This window comes from Microcebus murinus, unplaced genomic scaffold (genome assembly GCF_040939455.1).
Source record: "Microcebus murinus isolate Inina unplaced genomic scaffold, M.murinus_Inina_mat1.0 scaf010_hap2_Mmur4.0, whole genome shotgun sequence".
NCBI classification, from domain to species: domain Eukaryota; kingdom Metazoa; phylum Chordata; class Mammalia; order Primates; family Cheirogaleidae; genus Microcebus; species Microcebus murinus.
Window position 1 is genome coordinate 838,508 of NW_027438956.1, and position 17,829 is coordinate 856,336.

At 52.4% G+C, this 17,829-nt stretch overlaps 1 protein-coding gene across 3 annotated transcripts in view; it reads right to left on the reverse strand.

Annotated features, from left to right (window-relative positions):
- The window catches only part of QTGAL (queuosine-tRNA galactosyltransferase), an 81,365-nt gene that overhangs the window by 19,879 nt on the left and 43,657 nt on the right, over positions 1–17,829 (reverse strand). For all 3 annotated transcript variants that reach the window (XM_075999849.1, XM_075999850.1, XM_075999851.1), the window contains one exon: positions 2,637–2,732. In XM_075999849.1, coding sequence (XP_075855964.1) covers positions 2,637–2,732 — 96 coding nt within the window. The remainder of the gene's footprint in view (positions 1–2,636; positions 2,733–17,829) is intronic.

The window sequence follows — 17,829 nt, forward strand, 5'->3', positions numbered from 1 at the left end:
TAACACTCTCAAGGTATTAACACTCTCATGGTATTAACACTCTCAAGGTATTAACACTCTCAAGGTATTAACACTCTCAAGGTATTAACACTCTCAAGGTATTAACACTCTCAAGGTATTAATACTCTCAAGGAATTAACACTCTCAAGATGCTCAAGGCACAAAGCGTGAACCTAGGATTTCCTGCACAGCCAAACTCTCCCTCCGGTACCAGCCCGAGTGACACGGTTCCGGACACGCAGGACCCCAAGGGACGCCAGCTTCGTCAGGCCACGGGCTGACCGGACAACCTTCCGCTCAGCCACGACGGCGGCCGCGACCGCAGGTGGAAGACGGCGGAGACAGAGACGAGGCTGGAAACAGCCGCGTGGACGTTTATCTTTGGAAATACAAGAAACAGGGCAACAAAAATGGGAGGCGAGGAGGGGAGAGAGAGGAAGGCAGGGCCATCTCGCTGAGTGTGGTGCCAGCAATAAGTGAGAGTCGAAATGCCAACACCTCCAACAACGAGAAAACCAACAGACATCCAAGGCTTAATCAGGAAACAGGGATGGAGGCATTCAGAGAAGGGCTCGGTACAGAGATAACCACCAGGACAAGATGAAAATCTCCTGTGACACCCAGAGGACGTGCAGAAGCTCGGGACTGGGTGACGGCTCTGACTTGGGCCGGCCGAGCTGCCGCCCTCGCTCAACCTGAGTTCTGCGCACGACTCGGCCTGCGGGGCGGGCGGGAGGGAGAGGAAACCGCAAGACGCAGGTGGAAGCCCAGAGTCCTGCTCGGAAGAGGCTCGGGCAGGACCTCGGGCTCCTGGGGGAACTGCAGGCGAAGCGACGGGTCCCCGCATGGAGACCAGAGAGGAGGAAACAGCACAAAGAGACACCTGACAAAGCGCCAGGTCCAGCCACGGAGAGGCCACGCTTAGCAACGGGCCAGAGACTCGGCGCCGCACCAAACAGCACGTGCAGCAGCCGAACACCGTGTGAGAAGCTGCCGTGTTGTGGGTCGTTCTGGAAACGCAGATTCGAGGTGCTGCGAGAAATCACAGCTCCCGCCAGAAAGGCCGGGCGGAAAGGATGACAACACGCAGTTTGGGTGGCGGGAACGTGCTGGCCATGTCCAGGGTATCCCCGTGCACAAAGGGAAGGTTTCCGTGGCTCTCACTGTGGCCCCACTCCCAGGCATTTACCCCACAGATATGAAAACACATCTAAAAAGCATCTGTTGTGCCTGGCAGCAGTTTTTCTGAGTAGCAGGTCCGTCCGTGACAATGACAAGCCTTCTCCAGGCCACACCTGCCCTCATAAACCTGTCTGAACCAAGACGACGCCATTTCTGTTACTTTATTTAAGGGCCGGCCGCCCCTGGGGACACCTGCCGCCTCAGCTGAGCCCCCTCCCCAGCACCCCCCCCAAATCTCACTCATCTGACCCCCCACCCGGCCTCTGTGCGTGTGAAGCCGGACGCGTTTTCCCAGCTAAGTCATCCATTCCACAAGGCAGAGCGGCTCCGTGTCTGCAGGGCGGTGGTGGGCACGTCCTGGCTCGGGACTGAGGAGCACGGGGGGGCTGGCCGAGGCCCAGAGTGACACCCTCAGTCCCAGGGGTGCATTGCTGTGGCAGCCAGGCAGGGCGGGGACCTGGTGCCCAGGCGGGCCTTTCTCCAGGTGTGCAGACAGAACAACGCTGCCAGTGCCAGAGGCCGGCGGGACACACAGAGCTGACCTGGCGAGTCTCGAGTGTGGCTTGTCCCATTCTGGGGACGTTCCCAGGAGCAGCCGCGGCCCCAGGACAGGCAGAGAGGGACGACCGTGCAGTGGAGCCACCGTCCAAGGCCAAGTGACCATGGGGGCCATCCCGGCCGTCTGACGGGTGGGGCCGTGTGGAAGCTGGCCTCTCCTCCCAGCGAGGCAGCAGGGACCACGTGGCCCCCGTCCGCCGGTGAACTGCTGACCCCATTGTCTGGATAAGGAAACCGAGGCTTAAGGCCAGGAAGGCGGATGTGGCTGAGATCACAGGGCCGGCGGTGGAGGCTGGGCCTGAGTCACTGGCCACCTCCTCCCCTGGCCGGGGTCTCCAGACCCCCAGGAGCCCGTGCCAGACCACTGCTGGCCTCTGCACGTGCTGGTGTCTCCTGCCAGAGGCCAGCGTGGGCCGAGCCAGCTCCCTGCAGGCGATGCCCCAGCCCTGGGCCCAGGTCCCACAGGTGGCAACGATGCAGAGGACAGGGCCGGTCCCAGCGTGGACAGACTGCTGTGGCCCAGCCCTGATGGGCAGGATGGGCTCCTGGCCCTCCGTCAACCGTGCTGACACCTCTCACGTCCTGTGCTTTCACACACACGGCTTCAACCCAGGATGACGTGACCTGGAGCCCAAAGCCAGGAGACGTCTCCAGGCAGGTGCAGATCAGGTGCAGGTGCAGGTGCAGGTGCCCTGGGCGTCCGCACCTCCACACAGAAACCCCCTTTCCCAGCAGGACAACTGAGAGGCTGCGGGCACAGCAGGAGGCGGCCGGGGAGACCTTCACAGACGGCGAATCCTAAAGCCCGGAGCCCACAGGTGCATTGGAGCTGGGGGCAGCCAGGTGTGCAGGGAACCCACCCCAGAGGGAGCCCCGACTCGCGCCCTGGCGCTTACCTGACCGCCCTCGTCGAAGGGGCCCACGTGGGAAAGCCATGCGCGGGAGCAGAACCAGGTGGGCATGATCACCGTCGGGCCGTGCGAGGTAAAGACCTGGAAGCAATTGCCGTTACAGTCAACAGGGAGGAGCAGCTTGTGGCCGACCACCCGCCACCTACTTCCCACCAAGTGTCGTTCGGAAAGACACAACGAGTCTGCGTGTCCCTTCCCACGGGGACGGGGTTCAGCGCGCTTTGCCGCTGGATGGGTGCTGCCCAGCCCAAGGCTGAGAGGGGAGCAGCCCCGAGGGCTGTGTCCCGCACCGGGCCGCGCTCACGGGCCTCGCTGCCCACAAGGCGTCCCCTCCGCTTCTGGCGCCACTGAAGCGCCTGTGCAGACTGAGCTTCTCCGGTGAATTCTGCCCATGTTTAAAGAGCTAACTCCAATCCTTCACAAACTCTTCCGAAAGCAGAAGAGGAGGGAACACTTCCTAACTCATTCTGCAGGGCCAGCATTACCCTGACACCTAAGCCGGATAACAATATCACAAGAAAACTACACACTCACATCCCTTAAGGATATAGATGCAAATTCTTCAACAAAAATACTCATAAACTGAGCCTTTCACAGACTATGGTGAGGATGTGAGGATTGTGAGGATGGTTCAACATACGAAAATCAATCAACGTAATATACCTTATTGATAGAGCAGAGGACAAAATTTCATGATCATTTCAATAGATGGCAGAAAAAGCACTTGACAAAAGCCAACATCCTTTCATGATAAAACCATTCAACCTAAGAATGGAAGTGAATGTCCTTTAGCCAATAAAGGGAATTTACAAAAACCCACAGGTACTGACATACTAAGACGGGGAAAGACTGGAAGCGTCCCCTAAGGTCAGGGACAAGGCGGGACATCTGCCTTCACCACGGCTATTCAACATTGTGCTTGACGTCCTTGCCAGAGCAATTAAGCAAGAAAAAGAAATAAACAGTATACAACTTCGAAAGGAAGAAGTAAAACTATCTCCATTTGCAGAGGATGTGATCCTATAAGTAAAAAAACCCAAGGGATACAAACATGCGTGCGCTCACACATGCGCGCACACACACATACACACGCGCGCGCGCACACACACACACACACATACACACAATCTGTGCTAATGAGTTCAGCAAAGTTGTAGGATACAGGGTCCATACATAAAACTCAACTGTATTTCTATACACTAGCAACAAACAATCCAAAAATGAAACTAAGAAACACTTCCATTTACAATAGCATGAAAAATACTTAGGAATAAACTTAACAAAAGAAGTACAAGACTTACACACTGAAAATTATAAAACATCATTGAAAGAAATGAAAGACTGAAAATAAATGTCCCCATTTTCATGGACTGAAAGACTTACTATCGTTAAGATGACAATGCTCCCCATTGATCTACAGATTCAAAACAATCCTATTAAAATTACAGCTGCCTTTTGGGAAGAAAACGATAAATTAAAACTCATGAGGAAATACAAAAGACCCAGGATAGCCAAAACAATCATAAAAAAGAACATAGTTGGAAGACTCCTACTTCCTGATTTAGAAACTGACTACAAAGCTACAGTAATCAAAACGATGTGGTACTGGCATAAGGATAGACATAGATGTGCACAGAATAAAACTGAGAGTCCAAATATAAATCCATACACTTACAACCAATTGATTTCCAATGAGATTGCCAAGACAGTTGGGGGGGGGGGTGTCAAGAACAGTCATGTCAACAAGTGGTGCTGGACACCATGCAGAAGAATGAGCAGGACACCTACCTCACAGAGTACAAAAATCAACTCAAAACAGATCGTAAACCTAAATGTAAGAGATCCAACTGTAAGACTTTCAGAAAAAAACACAGGTGCAAATCATCATGACCTCAGCTTAGGCAAGAGTTTCTTAGACATGATACCAAAAACATGAGCAACCAAAGAAAAAAGTAGCTAAGCTGGACTTTAAAAGTCTTGTGCTTCAAAGTTCTCTATTAACAAAGTGAAAAGACCATCCACAGAAAGGGAGAAAGCATTTGCAAATCATATATCTGGTAAGGGTCCAGTACCCAGAATAAACACAGAGCTCTTACAACTCAACAATAAAATGACAAACAGCCCCAATTTTTAAAATGGGCAAAAGACTTGAACAGACATTTTTCCAAAGAAATATTCAAATGGCCAACGAGCACACGGAAAGGTGCCTGGCATCACTAGTCATTAGGGAAATGCAAACCAAATCCACAAGAACAGTTTCACATGCCACGCCCACTAGGGTGACTACAATAAAAAAGACACAGTGACAAGTGTCGGTGAGGACATGGAGAAACTGGGACCCTCAGGAGGCGGCGGTGGGAAGGTCACATGGCGTAGCTGCTCTGGGAAGCGCTGAGGCAGCTCCAGGAGGTTAAACACAGAGTTGCCACGTGACCCTCCGAGGCACACACCCAGAAGAGCTGGAAACACACAGCCACACAAAAACTTGCAGACGAAGGTCCACAGCAGTGTCATTTGTAAGAGCCAAAAAATGGAAGTGGCCCCAATGCCTGTCACAGCAGACGAGGAAAATGTGGCGTGTTCCTGCAATGGAATCACAGAGCCGTAATGAGAAAAGAAGCTCGGACCCATCCGTAACGCTCGTCACAAGGGCACGGAGTGTGACTCCTCTCAGAGAAATGTCCAGCACAGGCGACGCACAGAGACAGAACGTGGGTTAGTGGCTGCCCAGGGATGGCAGTGACGGCTACTGGGGGCGGGGCTTCTTTTTGGGGTGACAAAAATTTTCTGTGATTAGATTGTGGCAATAGTTATGCAACTTTGTAAACATGCTGAAAACACTGCCCTGCACCCTGTGAAAGGGTGAATTTTCATGGCACGTGTGTGTGTCTCAATAAAAATGCTACTAAAAACACTGTGCACAGGACCAACGCCACACTCAGAATCCGACGTGGAGGAGATACGGTAGTGAGGAGACCACAGTTGCGGCGCACACGGCATCTGCACCGAGTCTGTGAATCGAGGAGACGGCTGGAGGGGACACCCAGGGTGGCTGCCAGAGACTTGCTGGGATCAAGTGTGAGTTTCCTTCTTTATACTTCTCTGCATTTTCTTGATCCCTTTTTATTTATTTATTTATTTTTATTTCAGCATATTATGGGGGTACAAATGTTAAGGTTACATATATTGCCCTTGCTCCCCCTCCCCCCTCGAGTCAGAGCTTCAAGCGTGGCCATCCCCCAAACACTGCACATCTCACTCACTGTGTTTGTTTATACCCATCCCTGCTCCCCCCTCCCACCCGCCCGACACCCGATAAATGTTTTTCCTGTATGTCCACTTAGGTGTTGATCCGTTAATACCAATTTGCTGGTGAGTGCACGTGGTGCTTTATATTTTCTTAATTTCTCAAACAAACGAACAAGATTACTTTTCTAATCAGAGAAAAAGCTAGTTCCACCCTGAGGAAGCATTTTACTGTAGAACAAATCTGGGAGGAAGATACGTAACCACAGAATTATAATCCACACTCAGCGCAGGTCGGTCTACACAGAAACACCCAAAATGTCCTATGAGTGGGTCTGTTGACTTTGTTTCCTTAAAGCACTTCCTGGTCACTAGAATAACACATGCTCATGGACAAAACACAGGAAACATCACGAGCGAAGCCTAAGACCATCCCTGACCGTCTCGCGCGGAGAGAGAAGTTACTGAAATTCCAGGGTGTGCTCTCCAAGGCTTTCCCCCACAGCGGGAGACCACAGGGATTCACACTGCTGTGTGTGCACAGCCCGCGGCCCTCACCTGTCACCTGCCATCCGCACCTGTCGCCTCCCCTGACCTCCAGGTGCCTCAGGGACCCGTCAAGCTCCAGCATCCCCCGTGTCCGCAGAAGTGTCGTGCGTGTGACGTGAACGTCAGGGGGAGAACGTGTCTGAGAGCCACCACTGCGGTAGCGCCCATCTCACTCTCCGTCCTCCGAATCCCAACCTGCCGCCTCCCTCACCACCGGGGCTGGTGAGACACCGATGCCCTGGCTCCCGGCTGGGGCACTCTGCCCTGGAGGAGACATCCGGTGGCGTCTGGAGACCACTCTGGCTGTCACACTGGGGCAGGAACAATGCCACTTGCATCTGGCTGTAGACGCCAGGAACAGGGAAATAAAATTCCAACTGCAATGAAACACCTCTATACCCTCTAAGAATGTTAAAATTTCAAAAACGACAATCCCAAGTAAAGTCTCACCCAGGTGCCGAAGGGAAGGTAAAACAGTGTAACCACTTTGCAAATCAGCTGAGCGGTTTCTGAGAGAGTTAGACACAGACCTTCCACGCATCTAGCCATTCCATTCCTAGGTATTCACCCAAGAAAAAATAAGAACATATGTCCATGCAAAACTGTCCACAAGTGTTCACAGCAGCCTCATGCAAAACAGCCTAAAACTGGAAGCAACCCAAACACCTATCAATAAACGGATAAATGCTGTGGTGGCCACACGTGGAACAGCCCCAGCCACACAAGAACTACCGACAGAGGCAGCAACACGGACACGCGCCGACAGCACACTGCTGAGGGAAAGCAAGCCATCACGCAGTCCGTGCCGTGTGAGTCCACAAACGGGAGAGGCCAGGTCTGTGGGTGCCTGGGGCTGGGGGGGGCTGGGGCTCGACTGCAAAGACACAGCCTCAAAACAAAGCCGGCACAGCGACCCGCACCTGTGGTCCCAGCTACTGGGGAGGCTGAGGCAGGAGGATCGAGTGAGCCCAGCAGTTCGAGGCTGCAGTGAGCTGTGAGGTTGTGAACAGCGACTGCTCTTCCAGCCTGGGCCACACAGAGAGACCTCATCCCTGGAAAAAAATCTTTTCCCTTTTAAATCTTCGAACATTTTGAAGTGAAACAGTGCAGTTCTGTGAGACTAGTGACTCCAAGCATTCTACGTTTTGCACATCGATGTTTTCGGGCTTCTGCTCTGTGACGGGTGGGTGCTGCCACGTGGGTGGCCACGTGGGACGGGAAGGGCCCCAGGAGGGTCTGGAAGTCAGGCCGGGCACAGCCACAGCCCCCGGCAGGGGCTTGCTAGGTTGGTGAATGCCACGTCAGGCCCCCTGAGGCCCCCTGAGCACCTGCATTTTCCAGCAGATGTAAAACATAAGCCCAACAAATTCGCTCTGCAGCCTTCCCTCAACCATCAGGGAAGCATGGATTCCACGCTGTTGTTTGGGAACTGTTACGAGCAAAAATTGAGCTTCCTGTTTTCAGTTTTTACTTGCCAAAAATCCAGAGGTATTTTCTGGCGAGTTCCCCCTGCAGCTGGACACCTGGTGTCTCCACTGTTTGCCAGGCCGCGGGACTAACCGGAGGAAGCGGCCCCAGTCCCTCCACGGCACCGGCGGCTCTCGAGTGGCCCCTGGCCACGTGTGGCCGCGGAGCACGTGAGATGTGGCTGGTCCCAAGACGTGTTGTGAGTTTAAGACACACATGGGATCTGGAAGACTCAGTGTGAAAAAAAAGGATGTAAAATTTCTCGTTGATGTTCTTTATATCGACCACGTGCTGAACGATCAGGCTCAGCGGCTGCCCAGGACCAGACACGCCCACGGCCTCCTCCCACGTGTCCCTCCACAGGGAGCCACCGCAGGGACCAGCAGGACAAAGGCGGAGAAGGAGGCAGGGCAGGAGGGCTGGGGTGCCCAGACCAGACCTGCAGGAGCCAGGGCGCCTGGCCTGTGGGAGGGGCGGGAAGGGGCTGAGCTCCTGAAGCCCGACCCCTGGAGGGGGTGACCCGTGCATGGTGTGGAGGACAGGTGGCTCCTGGACATCTCGCTCCCTCTGAGGTGCTGCGGAGGCCCTGCCTGGGCAGGGCCACACTGGGAGGAAGTCTGAGGACAGGAAGCTGTGCCGAGACCAGAAGGAGATCCGGATCCCAGCTGGGGATCCCAGCAGTGGTTGCCAGTGTGCGGCAGAACAGGTAGAAAACAAAGACACCGAAGATCTAAAATACACTATCATCCGTCTCGACATATTCGCCGGCTATGGGAGACTCCACTCTAAAACAGCAGAATGCACATCCTTGCCAAGGGTGTGTGGTACATTCACCAAACAAACCATTTGAAGAGTCAAAACACAAGTCCCAATAACTTGGAAAGGATTGTGAGCATACAGAGTATGTTTTCTGATGATAATGGAATTTAGCTGGAAATCAGTAACAGAAAGAAATCTGAAAAAATCCACAAAAATCTAGAAATTAATATACTTGTAAATTTCCCATAGATCAAAAACAAAAAAAATCACAATAAAATTAGAAAATACTTTGAACTGAATAACAACTTTGACAAAAAAGATATCAAAATTGTGGGATGCAGCTAAAATATTTAGAGAAAATGTTGAGGCTTGCAGTGCTTATAATGGAGGAGGTCTCAAATCAACGATCTCAGCTTCCACCTGAAGGAGGAGAAAGAAGGGCCAGCCCAACACAGACGGGACGTGACAGAGGAGAGCAGGATCCATGAACAGGAAATGGACCGTCAAGAAAATCAATAAAACCAAAAGCCAATCCCTTGGAAATACCAATATTGCCAAATCTCTGGCTCCCATGATCAAACTTTCAAAAAACACATAAATTATCAATGTGAGGAATAAAAGAAGGTAAATTACTGTAGAAACTACAGACTTTAATAGAGAGGAAGGGAACTTTAAACAAGTTTATGCTGATAAATTCAATGACTTAGGTAAAATGGATAAATTCCTTAAAAGACGCAAATTACAAAACTCAGAAGAAACAGAAATCTTAATATTCCTGTTTCTGTTAAAAACGTGAATTCACAAATAAAAACTGTCATTGGTGTATTCTATACAACATTAAAGAAAGACCAATTTCACAGAAACTCCTTCATAAAAGAGGGGAGACGTATCTCAACTCATTTTGTGAGGTCGGCGCCATAAAATACCCAAACCAGACACAAATATGACACGCAAATCACACAACAGTGTCCCTTTTGAACACAGGTGCAAAAATCTGTAATGTACTATTAGCAAACAGAATCTAGCAGTATTTTAAAAAAACAAAACATCTCGACTGAGTGGTCTTTGTCCCAGGCATCAAGTTTGGTTTAACAACTGAAAACCAGTCCTTGCAATTCCCCATGTTATCACGATAAAGGAGAAAACAGTGTGATCCTTTCAATAGATACAGAAAAGGCATCTGACAGAGTTCCATGTCCAGTCAAGGCACAACCCCTCAGAGCAGGAGGAATGGAAGGGATTCACTCCACCTGAAAGGGCCAGCGCCTCACCTGGAGGCCGAGCTCAGTCCCCAGCTCAGGCTCAGCAGGAAGCCTGTCCCACCACCTGTAACGCCAGGAGTTCCCACCCACTGAAACAAACGTGTGAGTAACAGATAAAAGGCCTTCAATTTGGAAAGAAAGAAGTGAAACTGTCTATTCACATATGATAGGATCACGTATGTAAACAAGCCCAGGAATATCCCCACAGCTACCTGCACTAACAACAAAGGTTAGAACGGCCACAGGATCTAAGACCAACATGTAAAATTCAACTGAATGTCGACTGAACTTAGCAACAAACAGATGGAAATTGAAATGTGAAAAATAATACCATTTGTAATAGCCTTAAAGTATGAAATATTTAAGGATAAACTTAATAAAATGTGTATGACCTATAGATTGAAAGCTACAAAATAATTCTGAGAGTAATTAAAGAACACCTAAGTAAACTGTTCAGATGTCAACAGTCTCATAATTGATGCATGCAATCAATGCAAACTCAAAATCTTAGATGTTTCTGTAGAAACTGGCAAGTTGGTTCTAAATTTTATAGAGAATTAGAAAAAAAAAAAAACAGCCAAAATATTTGTACAAAAGAAGGAAAAGTTCTCGTAGTCACGCAGTGTGATGAAAACTTACTACGCACTACAGTAACCGGGAGAGCACGGCAGGCATGCAGGTCAGCGAGCTGCTCCTGCGAAGCGCGGGGAACCGGGCCAGCCCCGCGGGCCGAAGGCCTGTCCTCGTGGACGCGGCTCGGTGCCCTAGCGCAGACGCAGCCGCGGATGACGTGTGCGCACACGGGCATGGCCGTGTTCCAGTTAGACTTTACTTACAAAAAGAAGTTAGCGGAACAGATTTATCCCTTGGGCTTCGCTTGCCAAACCCTGATCTAACTGGTAAGGAGGGGGCTTTGGCTTCAGTTGGAATCAACACTGCTCCTTGAACTACTTTGGTCTGGAATAGGCTAATATCGCCCCTGCGTTCCTCCCCTAAGTAAATGGCAGAGACAGCTTCCAGCAAAACCGGAATTCTTTGAATCTAAATGAAATAGACCCAAGAGGCACAGATGCTTTCCCTGCTATTTTCTACACTATTATATGTTTAGGTAAATCACATTCAAATATCGCTGTTACTCAGTCGACAACACAGAAAGCACCGAATTTAAGCAGCACACTCAGGCCCTCACTACTCTGCCAGCCAAATCCAGCCCCACCCCAGCGCGGGCGCTCTGGGCCACAGATGACGTGTGCATCATGCGTGGTGATGTGAACACAGCATCAAGTCCTGAAGCTGAGCCAAACACAAACACGGGAAATGCGAAGCAGCTCAGCCAGTGACTGCTCTGAGAAGCCTCGCTTTCACGGAGGGGCGGTGTGACCGTCCCCACCACATCAGGATGAGCCCCGTGCACTATTCCAGCGCGTGCCTGTCGCGGGAAGGGCATGCTGGGGCCTGGGGCCCAGTCCAGACCCTTCCTCACCCATGGGTGGGGACCCCCAGCCTACCCATTGTCACCCTGTCCCAGGAGTCCAAGCAAGTGGCTTATGGTCTCCAGCACACGAATGCTGTTTAGTTGGTTTTCATGTCATTTTTACAAATGCTGTCTTTGCCTCAGCCCTAATTATTTGAGAGTACTTCACTGGGGACGATATTCCTTCCTCTGAATATAAAGTTTCAGGCCATAACATATGTTTGCAGTCCGGGCACGGTGGCTCACGCCTGTAATCCCAGCACTTTGGGATGCTGAAGTGGGAGGGTTGCTTGAGCCCAGGAGTTTGAGACCAGCCTGGGCAATGCAGCGAGACTCTGCCTCTACAAAAAAATGTTAACAAATTAGCCGGGCATGGTGGTGTATGCCTGTGGTCCCAGCTACTCTGGAGGCTGAGGCTGGAGGATTGATTAAGCCCAGGAATTGGAGGCCGCAGTGAGCTGTGATTAGGCCACTGCACTCTAGCCTGGGTGACAGAGCAAGACACTTGTCTCAAAAAATTTGCATACATATGTTTGCAGAAAAGAGCTCTACTGAGAGAGGTGTTGAGTACGTGAAAGAAGAAATTCTATGAATGGGTCAAATGCTGTCACAGTTGTGCACATACGACAGTGGTCCCCAGGTCAGAATGGAGCTGAAGACTCCTGTCACCTGGTGACACTGCAGCCACTGCATCGGCGGAGCAGGCAGCCTCGCCCAGCGTTTGCGGTGACGCTGTGCACACAAACCACCCACGCTGCAGCTGTGCCAAAGCCCAGCACATATGACGATGTCAGCACATGATTTCTGACTATGACAGTAATGGCTGTTACTGGTTATTCACTATCTACTCCTTTCATTGTTATTCTAGAGTATCTCATCCTACTTACATGGAAAAAAAAGTCTACGTGACACAGACTCCTCAGGACGCGTCCAGGAGAAGGCGCTGTTGCCCCAGGAGGTGACAGCTCCACACACGTCACTGCCCCGAAGACCTTCAGTGGGGCCAGACATGGAGGTGACCAGATCCTGGGGCCCCGGGCCCTGTGCAGGCCTGGGCTAGTGCATGTGTTTCTTCGTTTTTTACAAAAACAATTTAAAAAGTAAAAATAAAAAATTTAAAAATAGAAAAGTACTTATGGAATAAGGATATAAAGAAAAAATATTTCTGTACAACTGTGCAATGTTTTGTGTTTTAAGTGCTATTACAAAAAGTCAAAAAGCTACAAAAAGTTTTGTAAAGTTTGTAAAGTTAGTGTTAGTTTATTATTAAAGAAAATTTAAAAGTAAATTTAGCAGGCTAAGTGCACAACATTTATCGATTCTGTAGCAGCGCGAGTAACATCCTAGACTTCCGCATCTCCACTCTGAGCTGAGCTCACCCAGAGAAACGTTCAGTGTGGAAAGTGCCGTTCGAGGTGAGTCCCCCACACGGTGCACCATCACTAATCTTTCACGGCATGTCTCTGCTACACCTTTTCTACATTCAGATCCATTTGCATACAAACGTCAACCACTGAGTCACAGCTGCCCCAGCGCCCAGCACCAGCACATCCTGTCCAGGCTTGAAACCTGGGAGTGACAGGTAGACCGTGCAGCCCAGGTGTGCAGCAGGCTGTCCCACTCAGGTCTGTGTGAGTAACTCCAGCATACTGCACAGAGATGACGTCACCTGACCGAGTTCCTCAGGACACACCGCTGTCATTAAGCAACACATAAAAACGTCGTCATGCACACTGATGTTTTAACCGTACGTAAAATATGTCAGGCCCTGGTTTCCTTCAGCAAGACAGGACCTCCAGCATGCCAGACTCCATCTGCAACGTGGGAGGACACATAGGTAAGAGTCAACTGGACACACAGGTGAGAGGGAGGAAGGAGCACAGGTGAGAGGGAGGACTGAGCATACAGGTGAGAGGACTGAGTGCAGGTGAGAGGGAGGAAGGAGCGCAGGTGAGAAGGAGGACTGAGCACAGGTGAGAGGGAAGACTGAACATGCAGGTGAGAGGGAGGACTGAGCACAGGTGAGAGGGAGGACTGAACATGCAGGTGAGAGGACTGAGTGCAGGTGAGAGGGAGGACTGATCACAGGTGAAAGGACTGAGCACAGGTGAGAGGAAGGACTGAGCACCGGTAAGAGGGAGGAGTAAGTACGCAGGTGAGAGGACTGAGTACAGGTGAGAGGGAGGATTGAGCACAGGTGAGAGGGAGGACTGAGCGCAGGTGAGAGGACTGAGCGCAGGTGAGAGGACTGAATGCAGGTGAGAGGGAGGAAGGACAGCACAGGTGAAAGGGAGGACTGAGCACCGGTAAGAGGGAGAAGTAAGTATGCAGGTGAGAGGACTGAGTACAGGTGAGAGGGAGGAAGGACAGCACAGGTGAGAGGGAGGACTGAGCACGCAGGTGAGAGGACTGAGTGAAGGTGAGAGGACTGAGTGCAGGTGAGAGGGAGGAAGGACAGCACAGGTGAGAGGGAGGACTGAGCACAGGTCAGACTGCTCCTGGAGGAGGGAGGACCTCCTGGGAGCACCTGTGCGTGTACTCTCTCATGACTGCTGTTCAGTTCGAGTCCTGATAGATGTTTTTCTCTCCTTCACTGTCAGGACGTCACTGCCTTTCTGACCTGTCACCACTGACCACTCCGGTGATCCAGTTCTTAGGGCTCTGCCGGCCGGCCTCCCTGGAGCCCCGCTGCTCCGGGTCCTGGTGTGTGCCTCTGGGCCTGCTGTGTCGCCACCGACAGACAGAAGCACACTGCGCAGAGTCGGTCCCACGGAGCTTTCGTGGAAGTCAGAGATCTGCTCAGACGCCTTGGGTAGGGTGTGAACACGGCAAGACAAGTTCCGTAAGCTGCAGGCCACACCTGTCCTGAGCAGAGTCAGCCTCAGCTCTCGAGAAGTCTCCGTGGAGGCAGACCAGATCGAGACGAGTCCTTTAAGTGCTCTCAGTGCTTCAGACAAGACAAGAGGATCTCAGACTCGAGCTCCGTGTTTAATCTAGAGAAGAGAAGCCCTTGAGCCAGACAAACAAAACTGAAGTACATGATGAAATTTACGGCCCTCGTTAGCTTGTTTTACCCGGAAGGGACATGGGCTCTTCTCAGAGAAAAAGAGCAAACTTGACCCGACTCATTTCCAGATTCCTGTGGTTTACTGCCCTTATTTCTAAATTCCGACTTGCTGGAAGACTGTCTTTAGGCAGATAACAAATCTTCCAATACAATATTCCGATATTTTCACGCCCACGCAGCAACAAGAATAAAATCTGATGTGAAATTCAAAACCACAGCTTCCGGATTTAATGAGGATACAGATATCAATGGAGCTGCCTTTCTCAATTGCGTGCTGTAGAGATAGCTGGTGAATAACCACTTTCCTTACATGCCAAGAGTTGCTCGTTTACACGGATCCACACGACAGACGCCGTTTTACGACACGTCTTTTATTTATTTTTTTTTTTTTTCTGTTCTTAGTTTATGTAACAACACGTCTTTTAAATGACAAAAGGAAGAGAAACAGTAGAGGTTAATCTGTTTCAAAATATGTATGGTTTTAATTTTATGATTGCTAATTTATTAGAACTGGGTAGAAATCCTTGAGCTCTGGAGGACAGACTTTTAATGAAAAGAAATACTGAAATAACCGAATTTGCAAAACTGTAATCTCTTTACATAAACCAGGTGAGTTCTAAGAGTCGTCTGAGCGTGGCGCTGCCTCCACGCAGAAGGAAATGCGGAGCTTCGCAGCGCAGACGGGAGGCCGCAGGGACCGAGCACGGGGGTCCTGGTGTCGGGAGACGGGGTGGGCGAGGGGGACAGGAAGAGCCAAGGCCACCAAGGACATCACACGCCGTCTTCTACACTGGCAGAGAGGCCGCATGGACGTGGCTTTGCTGAGCATCGCAGAGTGGCCAGCCCAAGCATGTCTGGGGGTGCGGGCAGGCCCTCGAATCTCACAATCCAGCCGACTCAGGCCAAAGCCACGGCGCTGTGGCCACTGAGAGGCACTCTAGTGTGGACGGGAGAGGGGTGGAGGCCCAGGCAGGGCCGCACCCCAGCGGCTTTCTTGCCACGTCTGCTGTGGACCAGCCAGTGGCTGAGCTGCCACCGCCTGCCCCATTGGGCACGTCTCCTCTCGGGTGGGGCCAGCCACGGAGCAGCTGCCAGCGCCCTCCTTCCCCGCACCCTGCGGCCTGCGTGGGGCCATCGCACTTTGTGACCCACAGGTGCACTGTTCTCTTGCATCTGGGCCTCCCTCCTCTGATCTTGGTCTGTCCAGCTTGTTTTCCAGCGGCAGAATGTCCCACTCACTCCCCCTCCTCCTCCTCCTTCTCACCAGGGCCTGGCACCCGGCACAGAGGGGCTTCCCTCGGTGGATTGCCGAATGTGCTGCCAACGCTGGCCAGCGCCTCTGGGGCCGGGGGCGGCACTGACGGGCTGATGCCAGACGCTGCACGTGAACCACACAGACACCGAGGGAGGAGGTCCCGGCTCGCTGAGCCCCGAGGCCCTGGGGTGGCTCAGCACCCGCAGACCAGAGCTGCCCCAAAGCAGCCGGAAAGCAGATGAGAGCTCGGCAGCCCCAGATGGGGCAGAGCTGGGGCGGACAGGTGCCTCCCGAGAGCACAGGCGGGACCAGTGAGACAGGACTGCCGCCGCCTGTTCCCGTCCTGGGGAACTTGCAAAGTGACTCCCCTCGAATGATTCTGCTGCTGCTCCTGTGTGGGACCCCAGTCTGAGCATCAGATCCACACCCCTCGGCAGGGTGTCCCTGACCCCGGCCCCACATCACGGCTGGGGGGAAGCAGCCAGCTTCCCATGGCGCCTGGAGAAGCAGACATGGAGCGTGGGCGCAGGCAGGGCTGGGCAACAGCAGGAGCGCACCCCAGGAGCCACGGCCCCGTGCAGAGGGAGCCGGGCTGCAGCAGGCAGGGCGGGAGGGGGGCGGGGGCCCTGCTGCTAAGAGCACCCACAGCCCCAGAACAGCAACTGCTCATCGCGGTGGGAAGACCTAAAACTGAGCCACAGAAATGCTGACGTGCTGAAAAAGGAGCCAGGTTTCTACTGTAACTGGAGACTCAGGTGCTGCTAACAGACAGGCCTGGCAGCAGGAGGCAGGAGTCCACAGGCCAGGGTGCTGGCGTCTTGCAGAAGCACGGGGCAGCGGCACCGTCTTAGTGTGTGTGGTGTCTACATCGACGGCTTTAAAGTTGTTTGAGCCTCTGAGCTCCTTAAAAAGTGACTTATTTCCTGCACAAAGTATACAGGGACAAATCCGTGAGGTCTGGGCTGCCCCAGAGGCTCCGGGTGAGCCATGTGTGTGGCGGCCGGCCGCTGCACCTCAGTGCCCTCCTCGCTTTGGAACAAAGTCATTCATTTAAAAAATTTCTCCTTTTCCTCCACTGAACTGTGTGCATGTGGAACGCCAACCACACAGCTGGGGGTGCGCGCTCATCTCAGGGGTGTCCCGGGGCACCTGCGGGGGCTCAGACCCACGGCCGGTGCCTGCTGCTTCCCGCGACGGTGGTGGGGCTGGATCCTCTCCCGCCGCAAGCAGCCAGACCAGATGGAATGCACAAAGGGCAGTTTCCGGGCCCTGGACGCAGGCAGGACTCGGCCCTGAGAGGGGGACGCTCCCTGGGCGCCCGGCGGGGCGGAGCCAGCCCGTCTGTGCTGGGGGAGGCCGGGGCGTCCAGGAGGCCGCGGCGGTGGCACCGCCCAGTGCTCTGTCCTCTGCGTGGCGCTCCCCCCTCCTGCCAGCACGTCAGGGCAAACACCCGAAACTGTGGCCCCCTCTGCCTCGCCCTCTCTCTCTAGAGGTCAGGCACCCACACTCCACTCTCATCAGCTGACCTGAGTTTCCATTTTTCTGGGTGGTTAAAGGGTGCACTTAGAGCCATTTAAATGCACCCTCATTTGAGCCGGGCGTGGTGGCACCTGCAGCCCCAGCTACTCAGGAGGCTGAGGCAGAAGGATCGCATGAGCCCAGGAGTTCGAATCCATCCCGGGCAACATAGCAAGAGCCCTGTCTCTAAGGAATAAACACAAATAAACAAACAAATGAGCCAACTGTCACTTGAATTGGAGTCGCCCTTTGCTACAGGGGAAACTGCCAACTGCTTTCCTTTGCTCTATAATTGAGTAACTCCGTAATTTTAAACAAGTAAGCATGTTATTTTCATACTTAAAGTGCTTGTTTCATTTCCACAGAAACAATCTGGGCCTGGTCTGTGTCCCCAGGCCCCGGCTGGGTGGCCCGCGCCTTGGTGGCTCCTCCCGGCTGGAACCCATTCGCTCTCCCTCACGTCTTCCCTCTTCTCAATCTGCTCCCTGGTTCTACGGAGTGTCCTCCAGTAAACTTCTGACAGACACTTCGAATCCTTATATGAAAAGGTTCTTACATCTCCACACATGACTGACTAGAAT